The sequence below is a fragment of the Rhinopithecus bieti genome, unplaced genomic scaffold (genome assembly GCF_001698545.2).
Source record: "Rhinopithecus bieti isolate Rb0 unplaced genomic scaffold, ASM169854v2 scaffold_39586, whole genome shotgun sequence".
NCBI lineage: Eukaryota > Metazoa > Chordata > Mammalia > Primates > Cercopithecidae > Rhinopithecus > Rhinopithecus bieti.
In genome coordinates, this window is record NW_016816842.1 from 496793 (window position 1) to 513469 (window position 16677).

At 44.7% G+C, this 16677-nt stretch overlaps 1 protein-coding gene across 3 annotated transcripts in view; it reads left to right on the top strand.

The window, feature by feature from the left end:
* The first annotated feature begins 247 nt into the window (after nt 1-247).
* SLC12A8 (solute carrier family 12 member 8) overlaps nt 248-16677 on the top strand; it is a 129455-nt gene continuing 113025 nt past the window's right edge. For all 3 annotated transcript variants that reach the window (XM_017855384.1, XM_017855385.1, XM_017855386.1), the window contains exons 1-2: nt 248-307; nt 1551-1645. In XM_017855384.1, coding sequence (XP_017710873.1) covers nt 1595-1645 — 51 coding nt within the window. In that variant the 5' untranslated portion in view covers nt 248-307; nt 1551-1594. The remainder of the gene's footprint in view (nt 308-1550; nt 1646-16677) is intronic.

Here is a 16677-nt window from a genome sequence, read left to right on the forward strand (position 1 = left end):
AGCGGCAGTGGCTGGTCACGTTGAGCCTGTGTGCTTGCGGCCCCTACTCCCTGTTTTCTGCCAGCCCTGCCCCTACCCAGGTGAAAGTTCTTGTCCAGTTAGGTGCGAAGGCCCGACCCTTGCGGAGGGAAAGCCTCTGCACCGCCCCCTCTCCACCTGGGCCCGAGACTCCCGGTGCTGGCGTGGCAGGGGTGCCCCCGCCGGGACAGGACAGCTGGGACCCGTGCAGCCGAGCCGGGGCAGCCACGTGGCAGCGGGGCGGGGAACGGGCGGGCCCGGCGCTGGGAGCTGGCTGTCCCGGGAGCAGGTGAGGGCGGAAGGGCTGTGGGGGGGTGGAGAGGGTGGTCTCGGGACAGTTCCTCTCCCCGGCCCGCAGTTAGGAGCCAGGTCTGGGGTCACCTTTGCCCCCACCTCCCCGCCCAGGTGGATCCTCCCCTACCGCCGGTCACCCGCGCGCCGGCACACGGGCGTGGCCCCAGTACTTGGGGTGGGGGTTCGCGTCTGCGTGGGGTGCCAAGGGGTCCGGGTCCCAGCGTGGCCCAGACGTGAGGGTCGGGGCTCCGCGGAGGAGCCGGCTCTGCGGGGCGGCGGGAAGGGCGAGTTGAAGCCTGGGGTCCCTTGCTCTGTGGGGGACACCCGGGTGCTCTGGTCCTTTACCTGTCACCCGGCTTTTGGCAGGACTGCAGTCCACGAAGTCCCCCAGCCTTCCCAGCTTCCCACTGGGCTAACCCTGTTCCCCCAACCCTCCACTCTTAGTGCCCGGGCGCCTTCCCTCCTCGCCAGCGCTGGCTGCTGTCCTAAGTCGCCTTCTTCCCAGGACGACCAGCTCTACCCTTCCCTCTTGCTCTCGTCCTCCCCCTTCCTCCTTCTTCCAAAGGGTCCTGAGCCCCGTCTACCTTGCAGCACTGTGCTGGGGAGAAGAGCCACACAGAGCAGGGGGACAAACTCCCCCTCCCCTCAGGGAAAGCCAGGTCCAGCGCGAAGAGGTGGGTGCCTGGGGGTGGATTGAGGAGCTGCCCTAGTCCTGTCCAGTCTTTTCTCACCCACCCTCTTCTCTCCCCTACCCTTCTCCGGCCCTGCTCCAGAAGGGTCCCAAGACAGCCTCCTCATGGCCGCTCTCCCTTCTGCTCAGCTACGTTCACTCACCACCTGCAGCCAGGTCTAGTGAGTCATGATGCCCTCCTCCTGGAGAGAGGGGTTCACGAGGCACCTGAGGGCAGGAGAGGAGTGTGACTCTGTGTCCTCAAGGCTGGGCAGCCGGGCTGTGACCCTCACATATTTAAGGAGCTCAGGGAAGAAGGAGAGAGCTGGGAGTGCCTGAGGCTTTAGGGCAGCAACGTTTGAGCACAGATGGGCTCTGAAGGACCAGCGGGATCTACTTGGGTACCAAAAACGTAACCCGGCCAAGTTTTCAGATGAGGCAGACAAGGCTTCTTCCCCGGCCAGGGCCTTGCCTGGTAGTTTGAACAATTCTAGTAGAGAGAAAGGATGGACAACAAGAGCAGAGGAGAGGAGGAACCAGCCTGACCAAGGATGCTGTTACCTTGCAGAGCAGTCTCCCTGTCCAGATCACCAGGATCCCGTTTGCTGGAGAATGACCCAGATGTCCCAGGTGCAGGAGCTCTTCCACGAGGCAGCCCAGCAGGTAGGCTCCAGATGTGCCAGGCCTGTGATGGAGGCCTGTGAGCACTGGGATCCCCAGACAGTGGGCTGGATACAAACATTACAGTGCACTCTTTAGATGTAATTAACTCCAAAGTCTTTTTTGGTCATCCAGTTTAATGAGAAAATATAGCCAAAATATTATAGCCATTATTAACTGTTGATGTACAGAAAACTTTTGGCATTATCTGTGGTGGATTTTGAATCCTGAGATCTCCCACAACTCCAAACCCCATCCTGAGAGGCCTTCCATGGACAGTCACAGTGAGGACTCACATAATATGAATTCATTTTAATTCTGGATCAAACCAATGTAAGAAGGTAAATTTATTTCTGAAAAAACTCTTAAGTTCTGAAGCCGAAAGGATTTCTGGATGCCCTAGTGTTTGCTTTTTTATTTTTTTTTCTTTATCTTCTCCCTGCTGATCATTAGTTATAGCAAATATGCATTCTGTAGATATGGAATTGAAGTGGCTGTCCCCAGAAACAGAGAACTGGTCCCTGAAGAAATAATAATAATAATAATAAACCATACTAAGGTTTTTATTCAGAAACTATGTGCACCCAGGGTCTTTGCCATCCATGATCACTCAACATGAATTTTTCACTATCTCTTGGACTTCTGTCCTGCCTTCTAGAGAGGAGCAGGAGGGTTTCCCAGCCTTATAACAGGGGAACAAGCCCCATCAGTGGGGAGAGAACCAACATGAAACAGAAACCCAGATGGAAAACGTAAGGCCCCAGGAATTCCCAAAGAAGACAAATAAGACATTCTGGGCTCTCCCCTGTGAGAGCATCCGTTCATCTCTCCTCTGTTTAAAACCTTTGGTGTCTCCTCATGTGCACCACTCAGGGCTCAAACTTTCCAGCCTCAGCCCTACACAGTCTGACCCCACCTGAGTCTCAAGTCGGGTTCCCCACGTCTTCATCTTCCTGCCACACTTTCCAGCCAAACCACACCATTCCCCAGGGCTTATATCTTTCCCTTGATCTTTGCTGATGCTTCTTATCGACAATTTGTCATTGAAACCTTCACCCAAGGTAGGACCTGGTATTTAAGTGGACAGTAAATGTTAGTTGATTGACCACATGAACAAACAACAGAAAACTACAATGCAAGTTAAATTGTCCTAAGGGCCCTGAGAGAGTTGATTTCTACAATGTAATGGATACAGTGACCTCTGTGTTGCCTCCTTCTCTCTTAATATCTAAACATTGAAGGATTGGACACTGCCCAATGCCAATGCCCAATTTTAAGGCCTTCGGTGTTCATGATCTGGAAATCCATCCATTCTTTCTCTCTCCCTCCCCTGCACTGTCTTGTTAAGGATACCATTTCTTGATTGGATCATTCATACTCTCCTAACTTCTTTTTCCACATTGCTACTAAAGTGATTCTTTTATGAAGCATACATCTGTACATTTGACCCCTCTGCTTAAATTCCTTCAATAGCTCCTCACTACCTTCAGAATTCAGCTCAGACTCCTCATCTTGGCCCCCAGGGCCCTCCATGATGGTTAACTCACCCCTCCTGTTCCACGGCATCCTGTGTCACTGCACTTACTAGGTAGCATTGAAATGAGCTGTTTCTTTTCTGTCTCCCTTAAGGCTGTGAACTTAAATTCAAGGGCATGTCTTATTTATTTTTGTATCCCCAATACCTGGCGTGGTGGGTTGTGTGTAGAAGATGCTCCATCAGTGTTGCTTCTACTGAACTGAACTCACCTGGCTAGGAATTGGGTGAGTTGCCATTTGCATTAAGTCTTAAAGTAATGGTGGAAGTGGAACATATGGTGGACTTGGGAAGCATATTCCAGGTGGGAGGGTGAGAAAATGATAATAGCTACCAATTAGTGGGCACTTACTGTATACTGAGCACTTAATATGCATTACCTCATTTATCTCCACTACAACATTCTGAAGTTGATATGATTATTTTGGTTTGACAGAAGAAGAACTGTAGCACTGTAAAGGCAGGGACATTTGATGCCAAGTCCCAAGCTTTCATCCTTTTTGCTATGTGCCTCCTGCTCCAAATGGTATAAGGAAAGCCACCCAGATGGTAAATCAAGGACCTGTGAGGAGGAACAGAGAGTAGGTTAGGTGGCTAACATGCTGGAAGCTGAACTCTAGGAGTGGCTGGCCCTCAAGAAATTTCCTGTGAACCTTTGAAAAATTGTATTCCAGTCTTGGGGATCAGAAATTCTGCTAGGAGATTTGACGCCTGCAGAACACAAGATTAGGAGGTAGTGCCCAGTGGGAAGACAGGCTAGTGAGTGTCATGCCACCTTCAGTCTTGACCTGCTCTTCTCTTGGTCACGGTGATTAGAAAGTAGCTCACAGGAAGTTTGGCAAGGGTGGGGACACTTGGAAGTTAGGTGGAGGGTGAATGAATTAACTCTTTGTTTGCTTTAATCATTTTAGGACCAGATAGGGTAGCGCGCTCTCTCTCTCTCTCTCTCTCTCTCTCTCTCTCTCTCTCTGTGTGTGTGTGTGTGTGTGTGTGTGTGTGTGTGTGTGTAGACTGGTCAGTAATAAGTGAACCAGCTAGGAAAGAGCTATAGATCTGAATGTTAATGGTGTGGTGGTCGAGGGTGCATGTGCTGCCTGGGTCAAGTCCTGGCTCTAATGCTTTGTGACCTTGAACAGGTTTTGTAACCTCACTAAGCCTCCATTTCCTCACCTACAAAATGACTGCCCGGTGATTGAAACTACTGTAGAGATTGAAGACAATTAAAAGAGATAATTTGCATAAATATTTGGTATAGTGCTTGGTTCCTGGTCAGCATTCAGCTTATATTATATAAATAGCTAATAATAAAACTAAGGTGGGGAGTATGTATTTAATCCAAGGGGTACTGGTATAAATAAGCAGAAGGATCCATTGGCAAATAAATGCATGACTCAGCACAGCTGAGTCAGGCGGAAGACCTAAGGCAGGAGTCTCAAACCCAGAATCATACCTTGGACCAACACTAGAATGTGGGACATTGTTCTGGACAACCTGCTGGGTGGGCAGTCTATTGAGGATGGTGGATGCTTTCCAGGCCTGAGTGAGTCTGGAGTGGTTCAGGAATATGAGTGTGTGTTTGGAGACCAACCGAAATGCTGGCAGGCCAAGTCTTGTTCCAGAGGCCTCTGTCCGGAGGCACTTTGTGTGCTTTGGTGGTAGACTCAAACCTGGGTTCTGGGTTTTCCATTCTGACCGTGCTGCTGGATAGGCTGGGCCCTTGGGCAAATTACCCGTGGGTTCCCAGTCTATTTCCACAACTATGTGATGGGGTGAGTGGATCTGATTCTCAGGGTTTTTATGAGATTAAAGGAGATGCCATATGTGGAAGGGTCTGGGCCAGTGCCTCTCACATGACAAGCACTAAGTAAAATGCTCGTTTAATGATTGGATGAAGCCGACCGCACACAGAAACCCAGCGGACTAGGCTGTGAAACCTGGGGCTTCCTAAGAAAGAAACAGCCGGTGCAGAGGGAGGTGAATGGAAGGCTAACGAGCCATGATTGGGTGCTTGTCTCTGCCAGGTACTGGACAGAGAGCACGGTTGCAATCTGGTTGTTTCAGGAAGACTGAGTTGGCAGGAGAAAGCAGGTAGCCTGAGACAAAAACAGATGGCAAGCTGACAAGCTGTGTGGAGGTCTGAAGTCCAGCAGAATCTCATGCTCTTAGCGTCAGGAATAGGGAGAAAACTCGGTTTCATTTACCAGGTGTTTATTGAATGACAGTTCTTGCCAGAACCTCCAGCTCCTGCTGGAGATATTAAAACAAACACAAAAACAACAGCAATCTCCTAGTTCTTATTGAATAAGAAGTGCCTGCAGCTAGACTGAGGCTTTTGTCTCCCTTCTCGCAGGGTTGGAGAGTCTCAATAGCAACTTAAAAGGGAAGCTGGCCTGAGAATAAGTCACCAAAAGCCAGTTTAACTAGTATACCAGATTCATGCTCTTTCTTCTGCATTCTGCTTTACCACAGAGACTTGAAGTATGGCACTAGTGGGTCCATGTGGACCCTTTTCTAGGAGGTCTGCAGGCCAAAGTCTGGCTAATTATTCTAGGAAAAAACCCACTGCCGGCCGTGGGAGTAGGCTCCCCATCAGAACCATGGTGTCTGGCCCAAGCGCAGGAGGAGGAGTTTCCAGGTCGCTGAGGCCTGCCTGGGTTCTGACTCTGCTCCCTGTCTTCTTGTACAACGTCCCAGCTCTTTCCCTTCTGTGTCCTCTCCTCCCTTGCTGTCTCATGGTTTGGATCTGTGTCCCCACCAAATCTTATGTTTAATTGTAATCCCCAGTGTTGGAGGTAGGGCCTGGTGGGAGGTGATAGGATCCTGGGGGTGGTTTCTCATGAATGGTTTAGCACCATTCCCTCGATGCTGTTCTGATAGTGAGTGAGTTCTCATGAAATCTGGTTGTTTAAAAGTGTACAGCACCTCCCAGGACCTCTTGCTCCTGCTCTGGCCATGTAAGATGCCTGCCTCCCCTTTGCCTTCCACCATGATTGAAAGTTTCCTGAGGCCTCCCTGGAAGCAGAAGCTGCTATGCTTCCCGTACAGCCTGTGGAACCATGAGCCAATTAAACCTCTTTTCTTTATAAATTACCAGTCTCAGGTATTTCTTTATAGCAGTGCAAGTACGGACTAATATACACTTTTTCTCTGTCTTTTCCTCTTTAATTAGATGGCTTACCTTAGTGAGCTTGGCGTGGTAAGATAGAGTCTGGTCAAGTTTTGGGGCAATGGTGAATAGGGAGGTGGCACCGGCAAGAGAGGCAGATAGACAGAACCAAGCAATGAAGACACAGAGGAGTCCTCAGAAATCCTCTGGCTTGGTCCCTTTGCTTGTCGTGTCAAGAAGCAAGCCCAGAGACTTGAGTTCCAGCAGTAGTGGGTCCAGGAGGACACAAATGTTGAATGACTTGCCCAGAGCCACACACAAACAGTGGCAGAACCAGATTAGAAGCAAGGCTACTGGCCCCAGAACATAGCCCTGAGTTGACCCTGACACATCCAATTTTGAGTATGGGTGTCAGGCTTCATCGCAAAAGCTTAGCTCTTATTTTCTGAGTGTTCATTAGCCAGTGTATGGTTAAGAACTGACTTTTATTTTACGATGCATTTTTCAGGGCTTTTTTAGCATCTTTAAAAAGCCATTATGCAAAGTGAGCCTCGGTAGACACATGCCAGGCAATAGCATATTGCTTTATTAGCAGATGTAGAGAAATGAATGAGGCTGAGGAGGAAGGAAAAGGGAACTTCAGACAAGAAGGTCTTGTTAGCCCCTCTTTTTTTTCTTTAAACATATTTATATCTCTTGAAGCCCCTCTTTTTAAGATGAGGACACTGGAGCCCAAATGGTTGGGTGGAAGAGCAGGACTCACTTCTGGGATTCCTAGGGCCATGACCCTCTCACTATCCCAGGTTTTGTAGGGCATGAAGCTTATACCATTTTTATGGACTCTCTTTAGTAGAAAGGATACAAATTGCAAATAGAAAATTTGGCATTACCTTTGGAAGGGACCAAATGCCAAGTGATGTGTCCTGAGGCTTGAGCTGTTCGCTTCACCGTAAAACCACCTCTGGTCAAGGGACAGAAGCAGCTTTACAGGCAGCAGAAGACAAGAGGCTAGTGCTCCTGGAGTTGGAGAGAAATGGCAGATCCTGTTCTCAGGATTGAGATGCAGCACAAGTATTTCATGTGCACACTGACATCCTTTCCTCTCTTTCTCCTCTGTCTTTCCTCCTTTCCATTTTATAGTCCCACTGGTTACTTTGCCTGAAAATGACAACTGGGCCCCAAATGCTGCATATTTGTAAAAAATAGAGTGGGGATGTTTTCTGGATAAAAGTGTCCTACCTAGAAACTGGAGTGACAGTGTTCTTCACTGAAATGAGTTAGGCAGGGTTCTGTGACTCATCTGTACTTGCAGGTTTTTAACTTACAGAGGTGAGAACACGGAGAGGTCAATGTCACTGAAAGAAGATTTTTGTTACTTACCTTGCTTGAGAAAAGAGAATACACTATGCCACGCAGGGCCACAGGGGAAGCACCAGAGATGCTCAGGGGGCTGAAGACAGGAGTTAGGGGAATGCCCAGCCCAAAGCCTTTATTGGGGTTTTTTCAGGAGAGGAAAGGCAGGGCACGGTGAACAGCTTAGGATTGGCAGTTTGAATAATTCTAGTGGGCTCTGGGTTGTAGGGGTGGCCTCTGGTTGCCAGATGCGTGGCTCTGGAATGATTTGCATCGGGAGAAATCTTGGTGTGGTATGTGAGTTAGATGAGGAGGTGGTTTTTGGAGGTATAGACTCAGCATTGGTTATTTTGCTTAAGAAAGGTATGTTCATGGCTAAGCCTTTTGCTATCTCTGAGAATTGGCTAGGTCTGGGAGGGTCAGTCTTTTCTAGGCCAGCAAGATTTTAAAACATTTTTAAGTTGATATATAATAATTATACATGTTTATGGGATACATGTGATATTTTGGTACATATATACAATGTGTAATGATCAATTCAGGGTAATTGGGGTATCCATCGCCTCAAACATTGATCATTTCTTTGTTTTAGGAGCATTTCAAATCTACTCCTCTAGCTATTTTGAAGTATACAATAAGTTACTGTTAACTATAGTTACCTTACTGTGTTATAGAGCACTAGAACTTACTCTTTTTATCTAACGATACAGTTGTACCCATTAACCAACCTCTCTTTATCCCCCAATCCCCTTCTTACCCTCTGATAACCATCATTCTACTATTGACCTCCATGAAGTCAACTGTTTTAGCTTCCACATATGAGTGAGAACATGTGATATTTGTCTTTCTGTTCCTGGTTTATTTCACTTAACCTAATGACCTCCAGTTCCATCCATGTTGCTGACATGATGGGATTTCATTCATTTTTATGGCTAAATAGTTTTCCATTGTACACATTTACCACATTTTCTTTGTCCATTCATCTTTTGATGGACACTTAGGTTGACTCCTTTTGCTATTGTGAATAGGGCTGCAATAAACATGGGGGTGCAGGCATCCCTTTGATATACTCATTTCCTTTCCTTTGGATAAGTATCCACAGTGGGATTGTTGGATCATATGGTAGTTCTATTTTTAATTTTTAAGGAGCTTCCATATTGTTTTTTATAATGCCTGTAATAATTTACATTTTCACCAACAGTGCACAAGGGTTTCCTTTTCTCCAAAGCCTCACAAACACTTGTTATCTTACATTTTTTGGGTAATAGTCATTCTAACAGGCGTGAGGTGGTATCTCATTGTGTTTTTGATTTGCATTTCCCTGATAATTAGTGTTGTTGAGCATTTTTTCATATGCCTGTTAGCTATTTATATGTCTTCTTTTGAGGAATGTCTATTTAGATGTTTTGACCACTTTTTAATGTGATTAGTCATTTTATGCTGTTGAGTTGTTTGAGTTCCTTACATGTTCTGGATATTAGTCCCTTGCTGCATGAATATCTTGCAAATATTTTATCCCATTCTACAGGTTGTCTTTTCACTCTATTTACTGTTTCCTTTGCTGTGCAGAAACTTTTTAGATCAATATGACCCCGTTTGTCTATTTTTGTTTTTGTTGCCTGTGCTTTTGAAATCTTAGCCATAAAACCTTTTCCCAGACCAATGTCCCAAAGCATGCCCCCTATGTTTTCTTCTAGTAGTTTTGTAGTTTGGATGTTACATTTATGTCTTTAACCCATTTTGTGTTGCTTTTTGTATAGGTCGAGAGATGGGGGTCTAGTTTCATTCTTCTGCATGTGGATATACAGTTTTCCTGGTACCATTTATTACTGGGGAAAGAGGGTGTCCTTTCCCCAATATATGTCCTTGGCACCTTTGTTGAAAATCAGTTGGCTGTAAATATGTGGATTTATTTCCAGATTCTCTATTCTGTTCTGTTGGTCTATGTGTCTGCTTCTATACCAATACCATGCTGTTTTGGCTACCAAGGCTTTGTAGTATATTTTGAAGTTGGGTGGTGTGATGCTTTCAGCTTTGTTCTTTTTGCTCAGGATGGCTTTGCCTGTTCTGGCTCTTTTTTGTTGTTGTTCCATACAAATTCTAGGGGTTTTTTTTTTCTATTTATGTGAAGAATGTCATTGGCATTTTGATAGGGATTGTATTGACTCTGTAGATTGCTTTGCATAGTATGGTCATTTTAACAACAGTAATTCTTCTCATTAATAATTCTAAGCATGGGATGTCTTTCCATTTGTTTGTGTCCTCTTTATTTCATCAGTGTTTTGTAGTTCTCATTGTAGAGGTTTTTCATGTCCTTGGTCAGCAAGATTTTTAAGTTGTCGTAACATCATTAGATACAGATTAAAAAAAAAAAAAAGTGGTTAATACATTCTGCCTAGCTATGAATAGAGAGATTAGGCAACTTCAAACCTTCTCACTGCCTTAAGGTAAATTTCATCCATAGTCAGATATAGACAAAATACTGCATTTGCCATCATTTAATCTTCTGGGGTTTGCAAGGAACACCTAGATGCTATGGTAATGCCTCTGAAGTACTATTCTTGTAATTTGAATAAGGTGCCATTAGGTGGTGCTTTTACTCTGGCCGCCTCGCCTGATTGAACACCCTGGCTTCCCGTAGGGGAGAGTAACTGAGTTTTAGCTTACTTTTTCATTAATTTTATACTTTCTCTGACCAAAATATCTCTCTTCAGAATAACAGTTAAAACATTAGACAATTCTGTATTCCTAGAACATTATCAATTAATTGTAGTAGGATAAAGAGAAATACGCATATGACTGGGCGCGGTGGCTCGTGCCTGTAATCCCAGCACTTTGGGAGTCTGAGGCGAGCAGACCACCTGAAGTCAGGAGTTCAAAACTAGCCTGGCCACCATGGTGAAACCCCGTCTCTACAAAAATACAAAAAAAATTTAACCGGGTGTGGTGGCGGCTGCCTGTAATCCCAGCTACTCAGCAGGCTGAGGTGGGAGAATCACTTGAACCTGGGAGGCAGAGGTTGCAGTGAGCTGAGATCAAACAACTGCACTCCAGCCTAGGTGACAGAGTGAGACTCCATCTCAAAAAAAAAATTAAATTAAATTAAAAAGAAATACACATACTTCAGTATAATTCAATTCAGTATCTCTTTTTGCTCTTCAATAATTATCAAGTATAATCGAATTCCTAAATTTTTTCTTTCTGAATTTTAACACCTTAATCGAAGGGTGGGTGTGCTTGACATGAAAAGTCTTTAGAGGTAGTACCTAGCTTTGATGCTGCTGCTGCTTTTGTTTTTTTCAATCATGGCTTACTGCAGCCTCAACCTCCTGGGTCTGAGTAGCTAGGACCACAGGTGCATGCCACCATGCCTGGCTATTTTTAAAATATTTTGTAGAGGCAGGGTTTTGCCATTTTGCCCAGGCTGGTCTCGAACTCTTGGGCTCAAGCAATCCTCCCACGGGCCTCCCAAAGTACTGGGATTACAGGTATCAGCCATCTCACCCAGCTTTGATGCATTTCTAATACAATAATGCTTTAACATTTACCACTGCTTGGGAGGCCGAGACGGGCGGATCACGAGGTCAGGAGATCGAGACCATCCTGGCTAACACGGTGAAACCCCATCTCTACTAAAAAAATGCAAAAAATTAGCCGGGCGAGGTGGTGGGCGCCTGTAGTCCCGGCTACTCGGGAGGCTGAGGCAGGAGAATGGCGTGAACCTGGGAGGCGGAGTTTGCAGTGAGCTGAGATCCGGCCACTGCACTCCAGCCTGGAGGACAGAGCGAGACTCCGTCTCAAAAAAAAAAAAAAAAAAGGTCCTATTTACATTCCCTTTGTTTTTTGTTGTTTTGTTTTTAGAGACAGGGTGTCACTCTGTTACCCAGGCTGGAGTGCAGTGATGTGATCATAGCTCACTGCAGCCTTAAACTCCTGGGACTCAAGGGATCCTCTCATCTCAGCCTCCCAAGTAGCTAGGACCACAGCACGTGCCACCATGTCTGGCAAATTTTTAAATTTTTGTAGAGATGGGGTCTCACTATGTTTCCCAGGCTGGTGATGAACTCCTTGCCTGGCCTCAAGTGATCTTCCCGCCTCAGCCTCTGAAAGCACTGGGATTACAAATGTGAGCCACTGTGTCCAGCCTATTTGTTTTTGACTTGCTGTGTGAATGTCTTCTTCCCCACATGAACAGCCAGAAAGAAAGAAAAAAGGGTAGTGTGGTACAAATCACTCACCTGTGTAAAAATTCTAGCATGTTCTTTTCCCAATCTGCAGATATCCTGTGAATAACATCACTGTCCCTGGTTACCAGCTTTAGGGGCTCACTGATTAACTTGAGGCCATGGTGGCCAAGCAACCCTCACTAAGCCAAAAATAGTTGTGTTCCTGCTCTGCCATGAGTCTCTGCATTCACAGAATTTAACTTAAAACAAAAAGCCATGACTCATTTTGAGTCACTTTCCTTTTAATTTTAGGTAGTTATTAGTAAAGAATAACACAAAGCAAAACACATTTAAAACTTAAAGATACACAAAAAATGTTGAGGTAGGCATTGATTTTATAAAAGGATTCACCATCTTTAAGTATTCCATTCATTCAATACATTTTAAAATGTGATTGAAATTACAGAAATCTTTTGGTGAATTCATCCACTGAATGAAATGACATATAGCCATAAATGGTATCCCTAATGCTAGGTCAGCCAAAAAACCCATTCTGGTTTAAAAATATTTCTAATAATGTGGTAATTTTTTCTTTAAATATAAAATAAGTTAGTTGTTGTTGTTGTCATTGTTTTTCTTTGAGACAGAGTCTCTTTCTGTTCCCAGCTGGAGTCCAGTGGCACGATCATGGCTCACTGGAGCCTTAACCTCCCAGGCTCAGATGATCCTCCCACCTCAGCCTCCTGAATAGCTAGGACTGCAAGGGCACACCACCATGCCCAGCTTATTTTTTTGTATTTTTAGTAGAGACGGAGTTTCGCCATGTTGCCCAGGCTGGTCTCAAACTCCTGGACTCAAGTGATCCACCTGCCTGGGCCTCCCAAAGTGCTGGGATTCCTGGTGTGAGCCCCTGTGGATAGTCTAGGGTTTTTATCATAGAAGTACTACATGCATGCAGTGAGAAGGATTCACACAATACAGCATGACATGAAACGAAAAGCCTTCTTTCCCTCTTCCTTCACTTCTGTTCCCCAGTGGCAGTCATTGCTAATGGCTTCTGGTTTTCATGTCTTCTAATTTTTCTCATTGTAACTTTAAATAATATCCTTATACCTCAGTTTCTTAGGTTACTAATTTGTTATCATTTTACTTCCTATTTCCCATATGAAAAATAGGACATTGGCACACATACACTTCCTTCCATTTCTCTCATTTCATTTCCATTTTTAATAGTTGTTTTATTATTTTACATTGTCAAGGTTTATACCATTTTTTTCTGTAACCATATTTTTGTGTTTATTATAGTTGGTTATAAAAATTTATTTTATTTTATTTTATTTTTTTTGAGACAAGGTCTTGCTCTGTTGCCCAGGCTGGAGTGCAGTGGCGTGAGCGTAGTTCACTGCAGCCTCGAACTCCTGGGCTCAAGCGATCCTCCCACCTCAGCCTCCCAAGTAGCTGGGACTACAGGCATGTGCCACCACACCTGCCTTTTTTCTCTTTTGGAGAAAGGTTCTGATTATGTTGCCCAGGCTGGTCTCGAACTCCTGGCTTCAAGTGACCCTCCTGCCTTGGCTTCCTAAAGTGTTGGAATTACAGGCATGAGCCACTGCTCCAGGCCTACTGTCTTAACTACTTTTATGTGTAGAGTTCAATGGTATTAAATACATTCATAATGTTTTGCAACCTATTTATTTATTTTGACAAAATTTTACATTTATAGAAAAGTTATAATAATACAATAAAAAAGCCCACACACTCTTGACTCAGTCGATTCGAACTGACCACTTGTTGCCGCTTTGCCTTTTTGCTTTATTATTATACCATTCTCTCTACACATATGCATATATTTTCTCTAAACCGTATACAAATAATTTGCAGACGTCATGTCCTTTTATCCATAAATACTTCAGTGTCTATTTCCTAAGAACAAGAATATTCTTTTACCTAACCACAATATCTGTTTCAGGATCAGGACATGTAACATTCAAAAATCCTATTGTCGGCCAAGCGAGGTGGCTCACGCCTGTAATCCCAGCACTTTGGGAGGCTAAGGCGGGCAGATCACGAGGTCAGGAGCACAAGGCCATCCTGGCCTACACAGTAAAACCCCATCACTACTAAAAGTACAAAAAATTAGCCAGGTATGGTTGCATATGCCTATAGTCCCAGCTACTTGGGAGGCTGAGGCAGGAGAATGGCGTGAACTTGGGAGGCGGAGCTTGCAGTGAGCCGAGATCATGCCACTGCACTCCAGCCTGGGTGACAGAGCGAGACTCCATCTCAAAAAAACAAAACAAAACAAAATCCTATTTTCTAATCCATAACTCTACATTAAAATTTTGCCAGTTATCCCACTAACATCCCCCAGCTTCTCCCCCAGACCTCCTTCCAGGATCCAATCCAGGATCATACGTGACCCTTAGTTGTGATAATTTCTCTTTCTTTATTTTATTTTATTTGAGACAGAGTTTCACTCTTCTCGCCCAGGCTGGAGTTCAGTGGTACGACCTTGGGTCACTGCAACCTCTGCCTCCCAGGTTCAAGCGATGCTTCTGCCTCAGGCTCCCGAGTAGCTGGAATTACAGACATCCACCACCACACTCAGCTAATTTTTGTATTTTTAGTAGAGATGGGGTTTTACCATAGTGGCCAGGCTGGTTTCGAACTCCTGGTCTCAGGTGATTACCCACCTCAGCCTCCCAAAGCTCTGGGATTACAGGCGTGAGCCACCACACCTGGCCAGTTGTGATACTCTCTTTAGTCTCTTTTAATTGGAGCAGTCCCTTGGCCTTTCTTTGTCTTTTATGACCTTGACTGTTTTTTTTTTGCTGTTGTTGTTGTTGTTTTTTAACAGAACACATGTTGGTTATTTTGTAGACTGTCCTCAGGTTTTCTTATTTTTGTTTTTTTGTAATTTATAGGCAGAATTGGGGGTGATGTCCCTCAGTTTGGGGCATGATCTGTCACAGATAGATTTAGGTTTTCTATTTTTGGCAGGAACACCACAGCAGTGATGGCGTGCTCTTCCCGGGACATCATAGTAGGAGCTAAGTGATTTCCATTTGTCCCGTTGTTGGTGATGTTAACTTTGGCTATTTATTTAAGGTGGTGTCCACTAGGTTAATCCACTCTAAGGTTACTAATTTCTCTTTGTAGTTAATAAGTAATTTGTAGAGGATGCTTTGAGACTATAGAAATACCCTGTTCCTCATTAATCCTTCACTCACTAGCATTAGCATCCATTGATGATCCTTGGCAGAACTGGCTCTTGCTGTGATGGCTGCAAAATGGTGAATTTCTAACCCCCTAATTCCTTCCACATGGATCAGCTGGCTTTTCACTGTAAGGAAGGGCTTTCTCTTCTTGCTGCCACACGGGAATGATACCTTGGCCAGGGCCACATCAACATAAAAGGGGATATGTTTGGGACTACAGCAATTCCAGTTGCTCTTCCAGCCCTTAGCCTCCAGGTCCACTCAGTGACAATGAGCAGAAATAGATATATTATGATTAGTCATGACCAGGTAGGGTGGCTCACACCTGTAATCCCAGCACTTTGCGGGGCTGAGGCAGGAGGATCACTTGAGCCAGGAGTTTGAGACCAGCCTGGGCAACAGTGCAAAACTCTGTCTCTACAAAACATACAAAAAAATTAGCTGGGCATGGTGATACACGCCTGTAATCCCAGATACTCAGGAGGCTGAGGCAGGAGGATTGCTTCAGCCTAGGAAGTTGAGGCTGCAGTGAGCCGTGATCACACTGCTGTACTCCAGCCTGGGTGACAGAGCAAGACCCTGTCTCAAAGAAAAAAAAAAAAAACAGTTAATTTATTTATTTATGTCCATATGGACTCAGATTCTTATTCTACTCCTTGAAATTCTATTGCTATTATTTACTTTCAGGACCAAATTGTGCCAGATTTGGCTAGTGGGAGCCCCTTCAAGTGGGCTCTTGTGTCCTTTTGACACATCCTTGTCATTTTCTTCTTTTCAGCACTTCCCTACTTTCCGGCAGAAGATATTCCAGACTCATTTTGTACGTTCTCTGCCCTAGCCTTGAATTAGTAACTTCCGCAAGGAGCCCTAGCTCCTTAAAGTGAAGAATGATAGATCATTCTATCATTCTTAGAAATTCTTCGTTCTAAGATAGATAGAAATTCTATCATTCTTACATAGAAATTCTATCATTCTTAGAAATCAAGATCTGGGTGCTAGGTACGTTCATTGCCACTGGGACGTCTTGGCTTATAGTCACTTTTTTTTGTTTGTTTGAGACAAGGTCTCCTCTGTAGCCCAGGCTGGAGTACAGGAGCATGATTGTAGCTCACTGTGACCTTGAATTCCTAGGCTCAAGCAATCCTCTTGCCTCAGCCTCCTATGTAGCTAGGACTACAGGCACGCACCACCACACCTGGCTAATTTTTCTATTTTTTGTAGCAGTGTGGTCTCATTATGTTGCTCAGGCTGGTCTTAAACACCTGGCCTCAAGCAATTCTCCAGCCTCTGTCTCCCAAAGTGCTGGGATTACAGGTGTGAGCCACTGTGCCTGGCCTTATAGACACTTTAAGTGGGCAGAGGGAAGGAATGTAAATATAAATATGTACATTGATCTATCTGGGTCTCTGTATATTAAAAACCATAAATTCATACTAATATGTCTAACTCCAATTCATCACTATGGGGGTTATTCTTCTCTTCTTTCCTTAGTTGGAATTCCTTCTCCAACCATGAGAAACTTGACTCCTATTCAATATATTTTGTTATTCGCTTACAATTCACAGAAAGCAGATTTAGAATTGGTAATTCATACTCCTACAAATACTCAAATTTTCGATCCAGCATTTAATGTTAATTGCAGTTGTTTTTATTTTAGA